Source organism: Pimephales promelas, chromosome 1 (assembly GCF_988280905.1).
Source record: "Pimephales promelas chromosome 1, fPimPro1.hap1.1, whole genome shotgun sequence".
Lineage (NCBI taxonomy): Eukaryota > Metazoa > Chordata > Actinopteri > Cypriniformes > Leuciscidae > Pimephales > Pimephales promelas.
In genome coordinates, this window is record NC_142769.1 from 13,215,180 (window position 1) to 13,234,207 (window position 19,028).

The window sequence follows — 19,028 nt, forward strand, 5'->3', positions numbered from 1 at the left end:
GGGTGGACCTCGTTAAGTTTGCGACAGCATAACTTTTGAACAAAGATGAATAAAAAAAATGGGAACAGTACTTTTATGCAGCTCAGCCCAAAGATCATTTGAGTGCATGTTTGGAGAAAATTGGACAAAATATGAAGGAGGAGTAGCGAAAAAACTGAGAACTGTATTTCAAAATGGCCACTACTGTATTGGGCGGGGTCTTAATGTACAGTATTGGTTTTGATCAGCACAATGAGAGGAATCAGGTGTACTAAGTTTCATGTCTCTAGAGCAAAGGGTTCAAAAGTTATAACCATTTCAATGTTGAATTTTTGAACTGCTGGTGGCGCTATAGAGTTGGTCCTAGAGGGTCAAAAATTGGTACAATTACTATTCATTAGCATCACTACAAGTGTGCCAAATTTCATCATTTTCCTACTTACGGTTCATAGGGCTGCCATAGACTCCCATTTGCGGAATAATAATAAGAAAACCAACAGATACAATAGGTGCCTCAGCCCCTTCGGGGCTTGGCCCCTAATTCAAGAATTGAATAGGAATTCAACAGTCATTCTCAATTCAATTCTGAATTGTGCACAAGCCTGATCTCCAAGTCGGCTTGGTTGTTTCCAAGTCGGAATTGGGGATTTATACTCAAGAGAGATACCTGTCCTAACAGAGTTAAATGTACATGAAATACCTGTGTGTGTTTACAGGGCTTTCAAGAGAAACACGTGTGTGTTTACAGGAGTTTCAAGAGAGATACCAGTCCTAACTGAGTTACATGTGTATCAGAAAACTGTGTATGTTTACAAGGGTTTCAAGAGAGATACCTGTGTGTGTTTACAGGGGTTTTAAGAGAGATACCTGTCCTAACTGAGATATATGTACATGAGAGATACCTGTGTGTGTTTACAGGGGTTTCAAGAGAGATACCTGTGTGTGTTTACAGAGGTTTCAAGAGAGATACCCGTCCTAACTGAATTACATGTGTATCAGATATCTGTGTATGTTTACAGGGGTTTCAAGAGAGATACCTGTGTGTGTTTACAGGGGTTTCTTGAGAGATACCTGTCCTAACTGAGTTACATGTGCATGAGATACCTGTGTTCTTTTACAGTGGTTTAAGTATAAATCTGATTAAATGTTGTTTGTTCAGACATATAATTTGTACATTTATTAATCAATTTGTATTTTTTTGTCATAACTTTTTTTGACATTTGTCATAACTTTTTTGTTAATTATTTTTATTAATTTTATGAATTGTTCTGAAAATGACACAATGATCAAACACTAATGAGAAGAGAAGATTGTACCGTCGATGGCGGAGAGCAGGACCCTGGAGTGATCGTAGGCGATGACGTTAGCGTATCTGTTCTTTGGTTTATTCACCTCCAGGTTTGAATGCTCCCACGTGAACTGCTGACCAGGATCAATTGACTAAGGAAAAATGAGGAAAACAGATTAATTAATGAGAAAACATTGACTTTTTTTTTTTTTTTTTTTTTTTTTGCTCTGATGGTTACACAGATGCATTTAATTTGCACCCTGCATATGCAAACCTTTGGCTCAGACACAGCATACTTTTTTTCGCATCATGGCCAAAAATATCCATCTAAAATAGAAAGACGTGTCTTGACCTGTGCAGTTATGATCAGCATTCAGTGTCTGTAAAAATAGAGCGGTGACTGTAACACATCATATAATGAGAATGAATGTTCAGAAATATAAGCTGGTGCTGGGCGGGGAAACGCGGGAAAAAGCTTCTAGTAACTAATGTGAGCAATGAATTTGCAATGAATTACTGACACTGTCATTACAGATGACATTGGTGCACATATGAATGAATGAATGAATGAATGAATTAACAATCCATTCATTCATTATCACAAACTTATATCCTAGTATATATAAATGTGCAATGAATAACTGACACTGCCATTATAGATGACATTGGTACACATATGAATGAATGAATTAATGAATGAAATAATTAATGAGTTAACGATCCACTAATTCATTATCACAAACTTATATCCTAGTACATATAAATGTGCAATGAATTACAGACACTGTCATTGTAGATGACATCGGTGCACAAATGAATGAATTAATGAATGAATGAATGAATGAATGAATGAATGAATGAATGAATGAATGAATGAATGAATGAACAATCCATTGAGTAGCAAATGGACACATTTTGTTTTTCAGAAATGAACGGATTAATGCACAAATGAATGTGCATGCATTAATCCATTTATTTATTTTGATAAAATGATTATAATTATAAACAATTAACGAAAACGGTAATAACATGTCTAGCAAATTATCAAATTAATAATTTAACAGATTAATGAATAAATTGACAAGTTAAACACATGAATGGAGTAACTTTGGACAAAATGATGCACAAATAAATGAATGTATGAAAGCATACATAATATTCATATGAGTAAATAATTAAAGTGATGAATATATGAGTAAATAATAAAAGTGATTAATAAATTAATTGATGAAATGAACTGAAAAAGGAATGAATGAATGAATGAATGAATGAATAGATTACAAAACAAATATAATTTATATGAACAAATGCATTCAATTAACAAAAACATTAATATAGCACAAAAAGAAAAAGAAAGAAAAAGAAAGAAAGAAAGCATATATATTCCATTTATAGGCAAATAAATTAAAGATAAATTAATTGATAAAATGAAATGACAAAAAATGTTGAAAATGAATGAATGAATGAATGAATGAATGAACATATTAATGGACAAATGAATGAACACATTAATAAAGGGAGGGAAATTAATTTATTGTTGAAAAAAATGAATGGATGAAATGAAATGACAAAAATATACTAATGAACAAAGGACAGAATGAACTCCACATACAGTATGGCTCTTCCTGCAGTGATGCTCCTCTATACATTTTGTCAGGAAGTCACACGATTGAAGGTTTCAGCGCTAAGCAGTAAAAACAGGTGTCGGCATAAAAGCGCTAGAGAACGCGGGATGAGTCTGCCAGTGAAAGAGCTTTTGTGCACAATATGACCTCAGCGTCAATCTTATGTGCAGTTTGCAATTTTTTCCCATTTACTTTAATAATGAAATTATTCAGTCTCCGCAGTGTCTTTTGAAAATGAAAAGATGATACGCATCTGCCTGCGAGCCAGCTCTCCGCGTTGACAAATTTCAAATTACAGTTTTCAGAGGAGCGTTGAATGAATGAAAATTGGTCCCGTAAGCGTAGAGGGGAAAATAATGTCTTCATGCCTTGAATAGATTTTAAAGGATCACACAGAGATGTGCTCCCTTTCAAACGGTGCTTTTGTCCACTGATGTGCCCTTTCAAACGTGAGCCGACGACTGCAAACAAATCGCAGCCCCACTTGGACAAATTACACTCCAAAATAGCAAAACGATAAACGCTGAGAATGTCAATAGCCAAGACAGATATTCCACATTTGCAGTCTGAGTTTGGCTGTTGAGAGAAGAGGAGAACGCTGCAGTTTTCACAGTAAAGTGCTTGCGCTTGTTTGTGTAACAACTGGGGCCCAATATGAAGAAACATAAATTGATAGTGGTGCTATTTTTCTACCAGGGCGAGTCGCCGCGCCGCACCATAAAGCGTCACTAAAGATGACAAATCTCCAGTTAAGCCGCGTCATTCTGCCCAAATCTTTCGAAACATTGCTTGTGAACTCGCTTGCTTCATTGTGCTGCTGAAATTACTTTCCGTGCCCATGCAAAATCACCCCAGAATGACAATCCCGTGTGTTTTAGCTCAGCTCTGGCAGTCGTCTTGGCGGACCTCCACGTCTGACCTCATGCTCAGTAACCGCAGACTGAGGGGCCTGAAAAAAGTGACGAAACCCGGCTCTCATGGCCCTGCATGCTCCACTCAAATAACAACCCGTCGGAAAACAAAACAGAGCATAATGTTGGGATCTCAACGACACGTCTCTCCCAACTAGATAACAAGATTACACCAAGAAACATCCTACCTGACCTTTCCTATACGGGGGCGTGTTAAATGACAGCTGATAGGCGGCGGGAGATACGGACAGGAAAGGTTTCATTGTGGTTGGTGGGGAGCTGTGAGCGTGACCGATACAATCGATATCGACTGTGAGCATCAAACGTTCATCAGGTCAAAACCGAATAGAGGTGGTTCGTCTGAACGCTTCACACGGTGCACAGGAACAGTTGCCAGGGTGTTTCTTATCAAATCAGTGTGAATAACAGTGATAGCGATGCTTGGCCTTAAAACTACCAGCAATAATGTTGAAAAACATTCGATTTGTTGTTGTAAACCCTTTTAACATTTCAAATAATCTCAAATAAATCTGGGATTCAAATATAAAGAAAAAAAAAAAGATTTGAATACTGCAAAATCATGGCCAAGAACACGACCATCTGTTTTTGTTCATGTAGTTACTTCTGTCAGTTATGTATGAAGAGTCAAACAAGCCATTATTCATTCTAACACACATTCTCCTTTCACATACATATATCTTTGCTTTCACACACTTACATTCTCCTTTCACATACATATAATACTGCTCTCAGTCACATATTTGAATGCATGCATACATACATTTAGCTCTTATGCAAATGTATTCAAAATATACATTTAATATTATAAATGCATGTAAGAACAAAATGTATGTCTGAAGAAAATATGTACGTAAGAGAATGTATGTATGTGTGTGAGAGAGAATAGTGAAAACAAAAGGCTCAGCACCGCCGAATTGGTGCATTTTTTCAATAAAATATAGGTTTGTGTATTATGTGTTTGTTGCTGTGCTGTAAATCATTTTAAATACAAAGCAAACTACAGGGATGCAATGTCATTCAACTAAACGTATCTGTTCCGAACGTTTCCAGCGCGAATCAGCATTGTTGCGGGGGGAACGGGTCAACAGAGACCGGTTTATTAAATGTGTCACTTTCACTTCTAAAATATATGTTAAACAAGTTTAAATGTAGGCAATATATTTAGGTGTGGGAAAAATGGAAAAAAAATAAGGTTATCATAAATCAGTGGTTGTTTGGATTATTTTCTAAAGCTTTAGATCAGTGATTCCCAACTGTGAGTACTTGTGTGGGTTCCAGGCAGTATGCGAAAAGATTTAGATTTTGCTTGGGTTTGTTCAGGGCTGTCGCATCAGTGTAATAGGCTTGCTAGGTGCTGTCAGTTGCTCCAGCTTCACCCCAACCTGGCATGTTAATCGCTGCAATTGTGTCTATGTACAATGTGATTTTGCAGCATTGATTATTGTAGCCAATCATAGGCATTATTGTTGAAAATAATGCCAATCAGAGGTGTTTAAGTTACCAGTTGGTTGTGAGACTCAGCTCAATATCCCTCAAAACACTAAATAAATTTCTGCCAAGAGCCAGATTAAGTCCTACTACGTGCTCACAAATCCTCACATTATAACAAACAAAGCATTTATACACATTGTAATTTAAAGATTTATTGTGCACTTTAGACAGATTCATAGATTAAAATTGGACTTTTTGCAAGTGTGCTAACTGTCAGCTTCAGTGATTAACGGAGCGCTTGTTTGCTTGCTTTCTGTGTAATGCATTCATAATTTAAAGTAAATTAATTATTTTTCACTAAACTTTGTTATTTTTCCTACTTCAGTACAAACGTGCTGAAATTTGACAACTGATTTTTAAAGGGACACTATGCAGTTATTTTAGCTTAATTTAACAGCTTCAGAGTTATTGAAATGGTGATATGACTTCTTTCGGGTTGAATGGTGGGCGTCTCGACCCCCCCAGGTGCCTGTGAGCGGAAAAATCTCACTTGCAGCTTCAGTGCGGCGAGCTGCCGGCCTCAGCATCAGGAAGTATTGCGTGATATCAGCTCTCGCGATGTAACACACACACACATAAGTGTGTAATTTACTCAAATGCCTTTCCTTTCATATATTTAAAATGACTTGCAGATTTATAACTTTATTACCTCTGAAGACATTATGACTGTAACAAAAGATTTGTGCGGCTGATGCTTCTTTGGTTATGAAGAGCTCGTGCAAGCGTGCGTGTGGTCATCAGGGTTGCAGTTTTGCTTGTCGCCATAGGTGGCATAGTTCTGCAAAAACTTAGAGACTTGCACAATGCACCTTTAAAAATGGGAAAGGTGGTTCACTTATTAAAATTGTTCACTGAAAGGTTCTTCAGGGAACCAAAAATGATTCTTCTATATCAACACAAAAAAACAAAAAAAACAAACAAAAAAAAAAAACACATTTTATGAAACTTTATTTATAATAGCGTAGTTTCTGTGGAAAAAAAAAGTTTGCCATTACAGCAGAAAATACCAGAAATATTGCCTTTGATAATAGGGGGACCTAGGAGTAAAAGGGGCTGAGAACAAAAACAGCTTGTTTCCCTGCAGAAAATAAAACAGCTGATGATTACCTCATATTCCTGTGAAAACTTCAGGTTGTCGTTTGCTTTCAGGCGCTCGATATGATCAGCCAGCTCCATGACCGGGATGGGAGGGTGACTGGCCATCCCTACGGACAGGAGGCAAACAAAGAGTCATTATGTAAGTGCTAGCGAATCTGAGCATACACAGAGAGATGAGCATTATAGAGGATGGAGAATGTGAGGTTTTTATTTGGCCTGTATGATTGGACGAAGCAGCCACATGCTTGAAGAAAATGGACACAAAAGCCGCACAGAGCATTCCTAATGAAGAGAAGAATGTTATTCGTCCGCAAGCTTTAACATGGTGGAAAGATGGAATAGAGGAGAACGTTAGGGGCTGGATATTAAAGTCTGAGCCGGCCATGAGTCTAAAGAATGCGACATATCAAACCCCGCCTCCTGCGCTGGCGTGAGAGGCAAAGCGGTGTGAGTCGATGAACGCATAAATAAATGAGACAATTAAGAGAGCAATTGGAGAAAATGAACAGACACAGTGGCATATGTAGAAACAAGAACGACTAACTTGACAAATGGAGGTTACTGGGGTAAACCGATGTGGCTGAACCTGCAAAGGAAAACGGTACGGGGATAAATCATACTAGCTGACGCTAAAAAAACAAGCAAATGTGGTGATCGATCACTTCCGGAACTAAAAAGAGGCAGTAGAAACACAGTCTGAAATGACAATAGACAGTTTGGAACAACGCTTCAACTTTATATTTAAGTTTGTTAGTCAAAACAAATTCATGCATGCCAATGGCTAACATACGACAAGCATGTGGAAATGAGGATAACAAGTTTGGAAAGGAAACCAAGAAAAAGAAAAAAACAAAAACAAATGTCAAAACAAACAAACAAATGTAACAAGGAGAAAGACGATAGCGTGCACGTTTATCATGTGCGTGTTTGCTTGTTCTCTTCAGTAACGAAGGCGCATGTCTGTGAGAGAAAGAGCTAGTGTTTGCACTGCAGAGGATGCTTTTGAATTGTTGAGAAGCAGAAGCTGCTCTCTGATAACCGGTTTGCATAACAATAGCCTGCGTGCCACAGAAAAAGAGTCCGTACGCTTGGACGTGGCACTGCGGTTCTTTCATCTCAGGGCTGATAGAAGAGGGCATTAGCTAATGGAAGCAGCAGGAGAGAGCTGCCATCCACCGCCTCTCAAGACCCATTACCAGCCACGGTGACAATGAAACTGCCATTCGGAGAAACGCGTCGGAGCGACATCAAGCACCCTCAAGATGAAAATTGAGATGGGGGAGGGTTGGGTGGCCGCACGATGGCATTAAGGGTTTGAAAAGAGGAGGGCTAATGCAGGGGCCGTACTCACAGAAGAGAGGGATCTTCAGCTGTCGAGAGCCTGCGTTCCCCTGCCTGAAGGGAAAATGGAGGATGCAAAGCTTCTCTAAGAGGCTGTTTGCGAAAGAGGGGCATGGGTCCACTAATAAAGAGCGGCGGAGAGGATTGAGTGCATGGAACATTGCTCTTGAAACCATGTTGCAATGCAAACCTGACACGTGAATACAGTACGAGTCTTTCCATTTTTGTGTTGTAGATGAATATCAAACCTAACACAGGCTGCAGTGCATGGATGGGAATCAAGTTAATGATTTGGATCCGATTACTTTTTTTCTGACACTAGATAAATGGTTCAAGAAGAAAACTGAGCTTGAACCAGCTTATGGTTTCTTTGAAACCAGCAGGTGGTTGACTAGTCTCCCGGACTACCCTGACGATGAGCACGCAACCACTGAATGGTCCTAAATCAGACCTTGACTTTGGGCTAATTCCAGCTAAACACAGGCTTTTAAGCTGTTTTGCTTCTGTCAGGATTTTCATCAAGATCAACAGTCGTGTTTACCTCGCAACACTTCCCACATTTCTTCATTTATGCTTGTGTGCTTTTTTAAACACAATGGGATTCCCCATCTAACTATATAATAACCAATGGCACTTTTAAGGGTTTTGGTTATCAACAAATGTCAATCCTTAGAATGAACTCACTAGCTATGTTTACATGCACCCAAATAATGAATTTATAATTGGATTGAGGAAATCCAATTGAGGGAAATTAGTAAACATACATTGTGAGGTGTCATGAATTGTGTTGTGGGGAAGTGAGTTTTTGGGGTTGGTTGGTTGGCCTCCCAAACCCCTCTAAACCCATCAAAACAGAACAATAGAGTGAAAAGTGTTAGAAGCAAGCTAACACCATAAAAAGCGGGTCTAAGCTGTTTTTATTAGAAAGGTGAACTGTTTCCCTCCGGTCCATATTAACCAACTGCAGAACCGCAGAACCATACGTCATAGCAGTGTGAGGACGACAGCGCCAGCCTGACAGTCTGATGCCGGAAGTGGGCCATATAAGGCGGATGCACCTTTACAGAGAGAAACGTAACTTTCATACGGATTATTACATAATCAGAAGATATTAGTTTTCAATTCTAATTTGTTCGTTTTAAAGTGGACATTTCAATATTTTGCCTACATAGGTTATATTTTGTTTCAGTTCTCGTGATTCAGTTCACAGAGATCATGAAAGCGCGCCTGATTGTTTTAGTTTATTTTACAAAAGCACAACATTTTCTTGTTATTGTGAGTTTACAAAAATACAAGTAGTAGTGAATAATGTATTATTATTTTCTGTATGACCAGAAATGATAGAGTATTTTAAGTTGCTTCCACTGTTGATAGGAAAATGCAAGTGACCGTGCCCACGATTCCCTGCTGCCCATCCAGTGATGCTCCACACTCTGCACAAACACTGGGATATGCGTCAAAATCTTGTTTATTTGTGATAATCTTAGCCCTGTATAATGAATGACATGTGACACATTACTTTGTTCCTTTTTTGGGAAAAAACGTCTTCTGTATATAGCCTAAAGTAATACATGTTATATTAATGATGATAATTATTATTATGTCACAGTCCTCGTCTGCACCATTCTGTCTTCGTCATCTTCACTACACTTCCCAGGATCCTCTTGTCTCCACACCTGAAGTCACTCCCTCAATCATCCACCTGTTCATCGTCCTGTTCATCTGTGTCACCTGTCTTCACCTTGTTATGTTTGATTCATGCTTGTATTTAGTTTGGTTCTGTTCAGCCTGTCCTTGTCAGTCGTTGTCTATAGCCATGTTTCCATCCACTTGTCAATCGAATTATCTGAAATTCGGTTAAAAAACTCATGCAGATAAAGCTGGTGAAAGTGTGTTTCCATCCAACGGCTTTAAAGCGAATAAAAACCTGTACGTAATGACGTCACATGCTGTTTTGCGATCAAATTGGTATATCGAATTGATTTGAGACATTTTAATGTGTTTCCATTTATTTTCGCACTGAATCGAACAACATTCAAGCAAACTTTTGCAAACAAAGTTTTGTTGGACAAAACGGATCGCGCCAGCTACCAAAAAATGATCAATATTTCACAAGTTGAAGGCTAATAATGCTTATGTGCCAGCTGATAGCGACATATGAATGGGATAATGTATGCGAGGCGGTTGTATTCGCTATAACAACCGCCTCACTATATATTATCCTGCTTATTACATATAAATCAACCAAATAAATAAATAAATCAATAATTTGACACAAAATATTGACTTAAAAACGAATATTGCTTCTGCTAAAGAAAATAGTCTGTTCCGTCTCTGAACTGCGTCCATGGCAACGGTGTGTTATACTAGCAGCGCCGTAGTCTGTTAACTAGAAATAACAGACCACATTCTACATTAGAATTCAACCAAGCCACGTAAAAACAAGCAAAACTAACCTAAGAAAACAACGACGCTATAAACATTGCTATGATGATGCCGATGCACGTATGCCCGACGACAGCGGAGGTGACTGTGGTGTGGGAACGACAGCGCTCCATCAGTTCTGGGAGATCGTGGTTCACGGAAACCCTTTGGTTGAAGCATCTTTTTGCTTTGTCCACTTACATCTGTCTTTGTTGACATCCGCCATGTGTGGGCAAACAGACTGGCCGGAAATGAACTCGTCTTCTGACGTGTTGCAACCATAAAAGGGCATAAAACTTAATCGCAATTCATTATTTATTCGGCAAATAACGTTTCCATCAGCTTTTATCGCATTAGCCGTATATCGATCAAGAGAAAATTCGATGAGACCGAACGTATTTCATTTGAGTCGATTTTCATGAAATTTCATAGAATTTTCCTGTTTCCACAAGGCTTTTTTCATTCAATATCACTTAATTCGGATAAAAACGTGTCGATGGAAACATGGCTTATGTTACATTGTGTTTGCGTCTGCCTGCCTGTCTCCGTGCTAGATATATTATAAGTAAAGTTGTATTATTTGGAATCTGGACTCTGCCTTTTCGTCTGCCTGCACCACAATCGTGACATACTGTATTATTATTTGCGGACATGGACACCAAACACACCGTAGGCCCTATTTTAACGATCTGAAACGATCTTTAACGATCAGTGTCAAAGCGCAAAGCGCAAGTAACTTTGTGGGTGGGTCCCGGCGCTGTTGCTATTTTCCCGGCGGGATAAATGCCTCTTGCGCCTGGCGCAAATCTAAATGAGGTTGGTCTGAAGTAGCTTCATTATTCATAGGTGTGGTTTGGGCGTAATGTGAAATAAACCAATCAGAGTGCCATCCAACATACCCTTTAAGAACAGGTGCGCATGTTGCATGACCGATTTTTATTATAACGGTGGGTTTGCCAGGCGCGCGCCAGGAGCGTTCACAGCCGATGAGACTGACCTTTAGTACTACAATTAGCCTTAAAAAAATGGGTAATAAGGTTTTTTCATCTTCATGTAAAGCACAATGATTTCCCTCATGTTTTAATATTTTTCCTTGTTATAATGTATGATTTGCAAAAATAAAAACTGCTGCATCTGTGTTGATGAGAGAATCAAATTGTATGCGCGCTGTGCACCCGCTACATTATGGCCAAGCATGCGCGCTTAAAATAGCATTATGAACAACGCGCAACGCGCCACTGACTTTAGACCAGGTTTTTTCTGGTCAGTGGCGCAATTGATTTCTGGAAGTGTAAAATAGCACCAGGGAATGTTTGCGCCGATCCGTCCAGGGAGCGCAAGTTAATTTCCTAGTTTACTGACGTGCGTCTGTGGAGGGAAAAATCCCGCTTTATAGTGCAAAATAGGAATGATACATGCGTTTGTGTATAAAGTCATTTGCTCCAGGTGCAAGATAGAGCCCTGTGTCTTCTAATTGTCAGGTGACTGTAAATGCGCAAAACCTGTTTCCATTGCAGTTTTGCGCAATATTCCTTTTTCGAATTGCTTGAAAACCCTCATGCGAGCATAAAAACTTTTTTACGATAAACAAGAGTTTTTGCGAAATAGTGTTTGCATTGTGCGTGTATTCAATTTGCAATTTCAATATGCGCAATTTGAAGGGTAATGGAAACGTGGATAGGTGACACCATTAAATGAGAACTGAACTGAGCTGGACGAAGACATCAGAATGGCTATATAGATTAATTAACTGTAAAAACTTTTTTACAACAGAAATGAATCAACACTGAAATTACTTCCATTATAACACTATTTTGTTCTAGATCTGCAAAGACAAACTTTGTTGAATTATTTTCCTATCCATGTAAACTTGCTTAGAAACAATCTGTTTTTTAAAAAGTACTATATAGGCTAATAATTTTTGTGACTAAGTGACAATTGTGACGAAGGCACTTGATCATGTAGGCCTATTGTTGTTTTAAAGTTGGGTCGTATCACTTTGTTAGGTTACTGTACATCATGGTTTGTGATTTAAGTTGTTGTTGGCGTAGTATCATACAACATTTGTTAAATTTACTGACCATGAGAATTGAAATATATATTTCTCCTATATATAGGAGCACACAATGATCTTTTGATATTTCAGAGGAAAAAAAAAACATGAATCATTTTTTTTTTCAGCCTATCATATAATTGTTGTGTATGGTCTATGAAAAAAAAAAATGTTGGTTGAGTATTAAAAATTATTTTCAATTAAACCATAAGTTCAAATGCTCAAGCTTTGTTTCCCTTGTTTTTTGTTTTTGTTTTTGTAAGCTGGTCAATTTATATTGTTAATCGTTTAACTCAACAAACGAACCAAATGTATAAAGTATCATTTTAACTTTTGAAAAAACTATTAACATTAGTTAATAGTAATATTGTCCTTTGTTAATGGGACAATTCATAATTCTTATCTTTTATAGCCTACTATTTAATTAAATATATCTTTTCAATTAAATCATTTAAAAAAAGTATTTATAATAACGTTGTTTTAAACTTTAAAACATTTCAAAACATGGAAATACTGCAATGCCTTGCCACGTCCACTTCCGGCATCAGGCTGTTAGGCTGGCGCTGCCGTCCTCACACTGCTATGACGTATGGTTCTGAGGTTCTGCAGTTAGACCTATCTCAGTCCATCTGTCTTGCACTTGCAAGCCCAGGTGTTTCTGACAGACAGACATATGGACTCCTGTTCATTGTGTTTAGAGCTAGTCTCGCTGGCACCAGGTTATGTAGTCTGAGAAACTAATGGAGCAACTGTTGTCACCGCTGTTCTGCCCCTCAGAAAATAAATCTATAGGTCTTCATGGCTGACTGCTCTAGAACCGAGAGTACTTCACCTTGTTCACCAAGGTCAGAAGGGAGCAGCGCTTCACTGCTCGACAATTTCCAGATTCCTCTACACCTCGTTCACACTCCGCTGACTTCAAGCACAATGGCCCGCCTACATGTATGTGTATGTGTGTGTCTTGATTCACCAAAGGAATATACAATCACCAACAGAGGTTGTATTGAATATATATCGCCATGGTCTTCTTATGCTGGCTTCGGTTAGCGACAGGCTTTGCTTTTAAGGTAAACTAAGGTTAAGGTAAACAGGTTGCTAGGAGTACTTGGGTCAGCAGTAAAACTGCAGTTCCTGAGTCCAGAGGGATTTTCTGCCCTTTTGTCCGTCCTAAAGCACCTGTCCTGTGTGTTTGTGAGCACTCAGGCTGGTTCCTCAATAGGTCTGCTCTCTATTTCCGGCTCCATATGGCTAACAGGCCTTCACATTGTATCTTAAATATGCTAAGAAAAAACAAGAGCATGGCTTTTGACGTTTCTACTCTGTTTGTGTCCAAGGACTCATTTAAGACTGTGTTTCTGAATAACATAGAGGCCCCTACAAGCTGACCGAGACGGTATATCTGCTCCCAAAACCAATGAGCTGCCTTGTTGTCTACATAGGCAGAATCTATAATTGATTCTCTTGAGTCATTGATTTGACATATTCTTCATAGGCAGCACCACACAATTTGATGTTATCTTGCTGGAAAGCTAGCGACAAAGAAATATACAGAAATATATGGATGACATGTTTCTGAGCATTTCGCAATGCATTCTGTAAAGGCAAAATGCAATGCTGCCACACAATTTTATTGAGGTATTGCCCCAAGCATTTTAAGCAGCCTTAAAGTCTGGAGAGCACCAATGACATCCAAAATTCTGTCTAGGTAGGCACCTCACTGAGTTTTGGAACAGAGCTAGTGTGTTCTAGACTAGTGATTCCCAAACTTGATCCCGGAGTTCCCCAAAAAATGCAAATTTTGTTAGTCTCACTAATCAAATATATTTGATTCAACTCATCAGCTTGTTAGTCATTATAGACATTCAATCCTGAAATAAGATCAGATAAGAGAGACATCCGGAATTGAGAGTACCAGGGTTGGGAAGCACTGCTCTAGACTATCACGCTCCTCATGATTCAATATATTATACTTCACTTTTTATATTATACTTCTCTTCATGGAAAAATAGCAGGAGTCAAAACCTTTTGTTGAAGCTTCTTAGGACAGTGTGGTTGAGGATTTGTGTTTGTTTGTGTTTGTGTAAAGCAGCTCTTACCAGGAGTCTGAAAGTTCAGACGGCGTAGCTCTACGGGGTCGGTGGGGTGATGGGAAGGCATTTCTTTACCGCTGGGTAGACTGCCTTTCCTGGCCTCTGACTCTGCCCTTTTCCTGAAAAAAAGAAAAAACATAATACTTAAAAGACAAATTTAACTTTGCTTGGACTATCACAGGATCACTGCAAGTGGTCAAGCAAACACGCTTGTGATCGAAATTGAAATTAGAGTTCAGTGCCCTCTATTGTGCCATAACCACTGCATGAGTCTCAGGTACAGTTCTTCTAATGCTCTTACCTGTCTGGTTGACTGCTCCAGTGAAAACAGCAGAAAGGGAAAACAGAGGTTAGTATACAAGACAAACTCAGATCTCCTCATCAGTTCTACTGATATTCAGAAGGGTTTTTGCAATTGTTCATTTTCATCTGATATATTGTGTTAACCCCCTGAGGACCAAAAACGCATCCCCGGGCTTTGATCGTTTTTTTTTTCCCACATAGCTGCAACATAGACTTAAAATACTCTGTCATTAATGGTCATATAAATAAAATCAATACATGATTATAAACTATAGAGGGTCTTCTTTTTTGTGTACACTCTTATTAACATCAAAACCTTGTGTTTTTGTAAAATAAATAAAATAAACAGGGTCCACTTTGAGCTCACTCTGTCTCCGCAAAAATCTTTCTGAAACGCGTCTGGAAAATTAACTCATTAAATACTTGTCACAGAGACACGAAAGATTTCTCTTTATGAAGCTGAAATTCTTTTAAACAGTAGCGGAGTGGCAATCGGGAGAGTCGAGAGTTTTCCCGGTGGGCCGGTAGTGTTTCGAGGCCGCGAGGGCCGGTCTGATAAAATGTATTTATTGGAAGTTCGCCATGTGCACTTGGGGCCCTATAACGGAGCATATATTTGCACTAAGTGCCTGTCTTTACAGCAAAAAGACGCCTGTCTTGAAACAGCTTCAGTGGTGTAGGTTGTAGGGCGTGAAGTGTTTGAAAGCAGTTTTGATGCGCTGAACGCGAGTTCGAATCCTCTAGCGTTATATTTTGCCAACAAACTAAAATTGAAACCATGATATGTCATTGCGCCATTAATAACTGACATTAGAATAGCATGCAATTTGTGCTGCGTGATTACTTTGCTCACGCGATCATCTGGTGTTTTCTCCTAAATAAAAACTCAATGGTTTATTTCTTACAAGTGAAGAAATTAGGACAAAAGTATTTTAATTGTCCTATATTGTAGTGTAAAGTAGGTTAAAATATACTTTTGAAATACTCATTTTCATTTACATAGTCCATTTAGGCTAAATGGATTTTACAGTAACTCATAGGAATAATTATAAATCATTATTACATTATTATAATAAATGTTTGGCATCCTAAAACACCATTGATAATGTAATGCAGACTGAGACTCTCATAACTAAAAAGATATTTGAGCCCTCTTTATTGTCCTGGTACAAATTAATACTTTTTCTTTGTTCAACGAGCAGTTCATGGATTGAAGCTCTTAATTGTGATCTCCCAGAGAGCACAAGATTGATGCATTTAACCTTAAAATGTCCAACATTTTCTTGCGGGGGAGCATGCCCCCAAACCCCCCTAGAGGCACAGAGTCCACCCAACATAGTTTTAGAAATGACTATGGGAAAGAACGACCATTTATGAACTTTACTCCAGCATAGTACAACAAAGTTCCTTTTAAATCAATAAAACTGTAAATGCTATCAGCTATTAAAATCGTGCCGGCGACGAGGGCCGGTGGTCTACGAAATTTCCCGTTTTTTTGGTGCCACTCCGCCCCTGCTTTTAAATTAAGTAATTGATCTAAAAAAGCAACTATTCTTAGTTTATGTAATCTGTATGAAAAAAGAGAGATGTCTGTCTGTTTCCTTTCACCTAATTATAGCGTATGACGTGTTAATGTGACCCCACCCACTGAGAGTGCGCACTATTCAAACGCTAATGTTGAGGCAAGCCATGAAAACGCCCATATATCAGCTGGATAAAACATCCAGTTTATCACAAATCTAACCTTTACCTCGTCTTGCTGCGCTGTGAGCAATAATACTGTCATAATAATCCTGGAAAATGACCTCAATTACCTGTTTCATTTTCGAGGAGGAGCACACGGATGCAGCTGATGTAAGTCATTTAATCTTAAGTGCTTTGTTCTCATCACGTTATTGAATAGCGTCTGTAAACTGCACAAAGACTGTTTAAATATTAAATGCGCACGCAGACAGACGCGCGCGCTGGGTGTTCATTCACTTTCGCTCCTACATTAGTAAGACTATATAGACTACTGAGATTTGTTCAATACTGATCTGTAAAACGAAAAAGACTTATGTTTAATGTTCATGTTTAAATATGAATCGGGTGTGTGAACGAACGGACGCACAGATGCATAGCCTACTGTTACAGACGAAAAAAGATTACAAAATTTTTACAATAAAAAAGACATCAAATAAGCTTTAGTTAGACAGTTTCTGCTCATGTGTTAAATAGTATGTTTTGTCAAAAATAAACTAATCAACTGTTATACAATGCAAGCTAATGCAATACACATATCAAAGTAATGAATCCTTAACTTTGAAATATGTATTATAAAATATAAATGGCCTACTTTAAAAATAATACTTTATTTGGAAAAATAATTTTCTTTTCAAGATGTTTCCAACTCTAACTTTGAACCAATTCTACACAATTGCCCTATGATATATATATATATATATATATATATATATATATACTGTATATATATATGTGTGTGTGTGTGTGTGTATGTGTAAATATATATGTAAATAGGTATGTATGTTGTCCTTTCAATTTTTTCTTGTCTTCTTGACTCGCCTGAATTAAAGTGTCATTATTATGCATGTCTTTGTCTCTCTCAGGTGAGAGTCACCTAATTATACATGATGAGGGCTGGCCTGTTCACGCCCATTCGCATATTGCCTTGGTAAACAAAAAATTTTTTCACAATATAACCCAATTCCCAGTTTTATGTGAACGATTAGGAGGATGATTTTCAGATCATTGTGAAGAAAAAACTCTAGGCCACAACATCCATTAGTCAAAAGTATTATTTTGTACGTACTTTGTGGCCTTAGTTCAGAAACTTTCATTTTTTTTTCAATAACCACACATAAAACAATATTCTCTCAAAAATACAAACATGTACTGTACATGCATGTTGCTCACATATTATGGTTGACCTGTTTGTGCTGTAATTTCACCTGTGCCATTCATGTGTTTATAAGCAGCTTAGAAAAGCACAGATGTCAGGGCATGTCAGAACATCTCAAGGACCCCAAATACACGTTGGTCCCCAGGGGGTTAAGACATAGATCCACTGTGCAACTGGTGGTGTGAGAAAAAACTCTTGATCTCACAAAGTCTTGTTTCTCAAATAATTTTGGGTTTTTGAAGTGTGCCAACAGGACTTTGGGTCACGAAAGAACCATTCAAAATACTTTGAGAAGCCCTGACCTATCTGATGAGCAAAATTAGTTATAAAACTAATAAGGAATACTGTTTAAAAGGTTGGGGTCTGTAAGATTTTAATGTAGCATCATGACTCATTGTCACATGATCCTTTAGAAATCCTTCCAATGTTAAAAAAAACCGTGATACTTTTATAAATATTCATTAATAAATAGAATGGATTAAAATAACAGCATGTATTGGAAATATATATATATATTTTTGTAATGTTTTCACTGTCTCTTTTAATCATATTAATGTTATTTCTGAATAAAAGTATTAATAATATAATATAACATAATCACTAAAACTATTATGGCTTTTCCAAGCATGGCAGAAAAATCTGTTTTAATACCCTGATATTTACAGGTTTGTACTTCACTGTCTTGACAGCAGGAATTGCTCATGTGAAACTGTTTGTTTGGATTGAATTGGTGCATCATGGGCAGCGAGTGTGTTGTGCTGTTGACATTGTAATATTACACTATGAGATGTGTGCATGAGCCCGTGACATTGATTCTGTGATTAACAAATAAATCTGCCATCAGAAGACATCAAATAACCCTGGATATATGAAGGACCTCATCACAATAGATGTTCAACTCAAAGCCTGACTGTAATTTTTAGCAGATGATCAGATCAGTCTATATTCAAATGAGGGCCACAGATTACTGAAGATATGTACAATTCATAACTGCATAAACACACATATACACAAAATGGATTAAAGTCAACAATTCAAATGACCTTCTTAACCCAAATTTCAGCTCTTATTGAGAATAATTCATCAGTAAATGTTATTGCAATGACCACTTTGTATTCATAATCTTTCACCCTAATAGCTCAACAATTGTGTCCTTTAGATAATGTTAACCAACAGCGACCATACTTTTCTTTTTATTTTCACTGTTTCACGGAGAATACTGAAATACTTCAGATTATAAGTCAAATAATGTGCAAAGGGTTATTGAGAATGTGTGTTTCTACACAGTTTCTACCTCTTGTACAGCAAGATGGCGATGACAATACAGATGATGAAGATGACGGCCAGCACAGGCCCCACGACCCAGATCAGACCCTCCTCTTCATCGATTATGGGCTGTGGGTCGATATCAGCAAACACCACCGGATCAGAGTATGGACTTGCCGCGTACAGCATCTGAAAGAAAACCCAAACAACAACAGTGTCATCTGAATTGCTCGATTTTT

At 38.0% G+C, this 19,028-nt stretch overlaps 1 protein-coding gene across 39 annotated transcripts in view; it reads right to left on the reverse strand.

Moving 5' to 3' along the window:
* The window catches only part of ptprda (protein tyrosine phosphatase receptor type Da), a 945,911-nt gene that overhangs the window by 33,923 nt on the left and 892,960 nt on the right, over nt 1-19,028 (reverse strand). For 19 of the 39 annotated variants that reach the window (XM_089127357.1, XM_089127359.1, XM_039669483.2 and 16 more), the window contains 6 exons: nt 18,818-18,978; nt 14,623-14,637; nt 14,328-14,440; nt 6,958-6,999; nt 6,423-6,520; nt 1,296-1,419 (listed from right to left, as the gene is read on the reverse strand). In XM_089127357.1, the coding sequence (XP_088983483.1) occupies nt 1,296-1,419; nt 6,423-6,520; nt 6,958-6,999; nt 14,328-14,440; nt 14,623-14,637; nt 18,818-18,978 (553 nt within the window). The remainder of the gene's footprint in view (nt 1-1,295; nt 1,420-6,422; nt 6,521-6,957; nt 7,000-14,327; nt 14,441-14,622; nt 14,638-18,817; nt 18,979-19,028) is intronic. The other 20 variants (XM_039669504.2, XM_039669501.2, XM_089128043.1 and 17 more) reach the window with 5 other exon arrangements.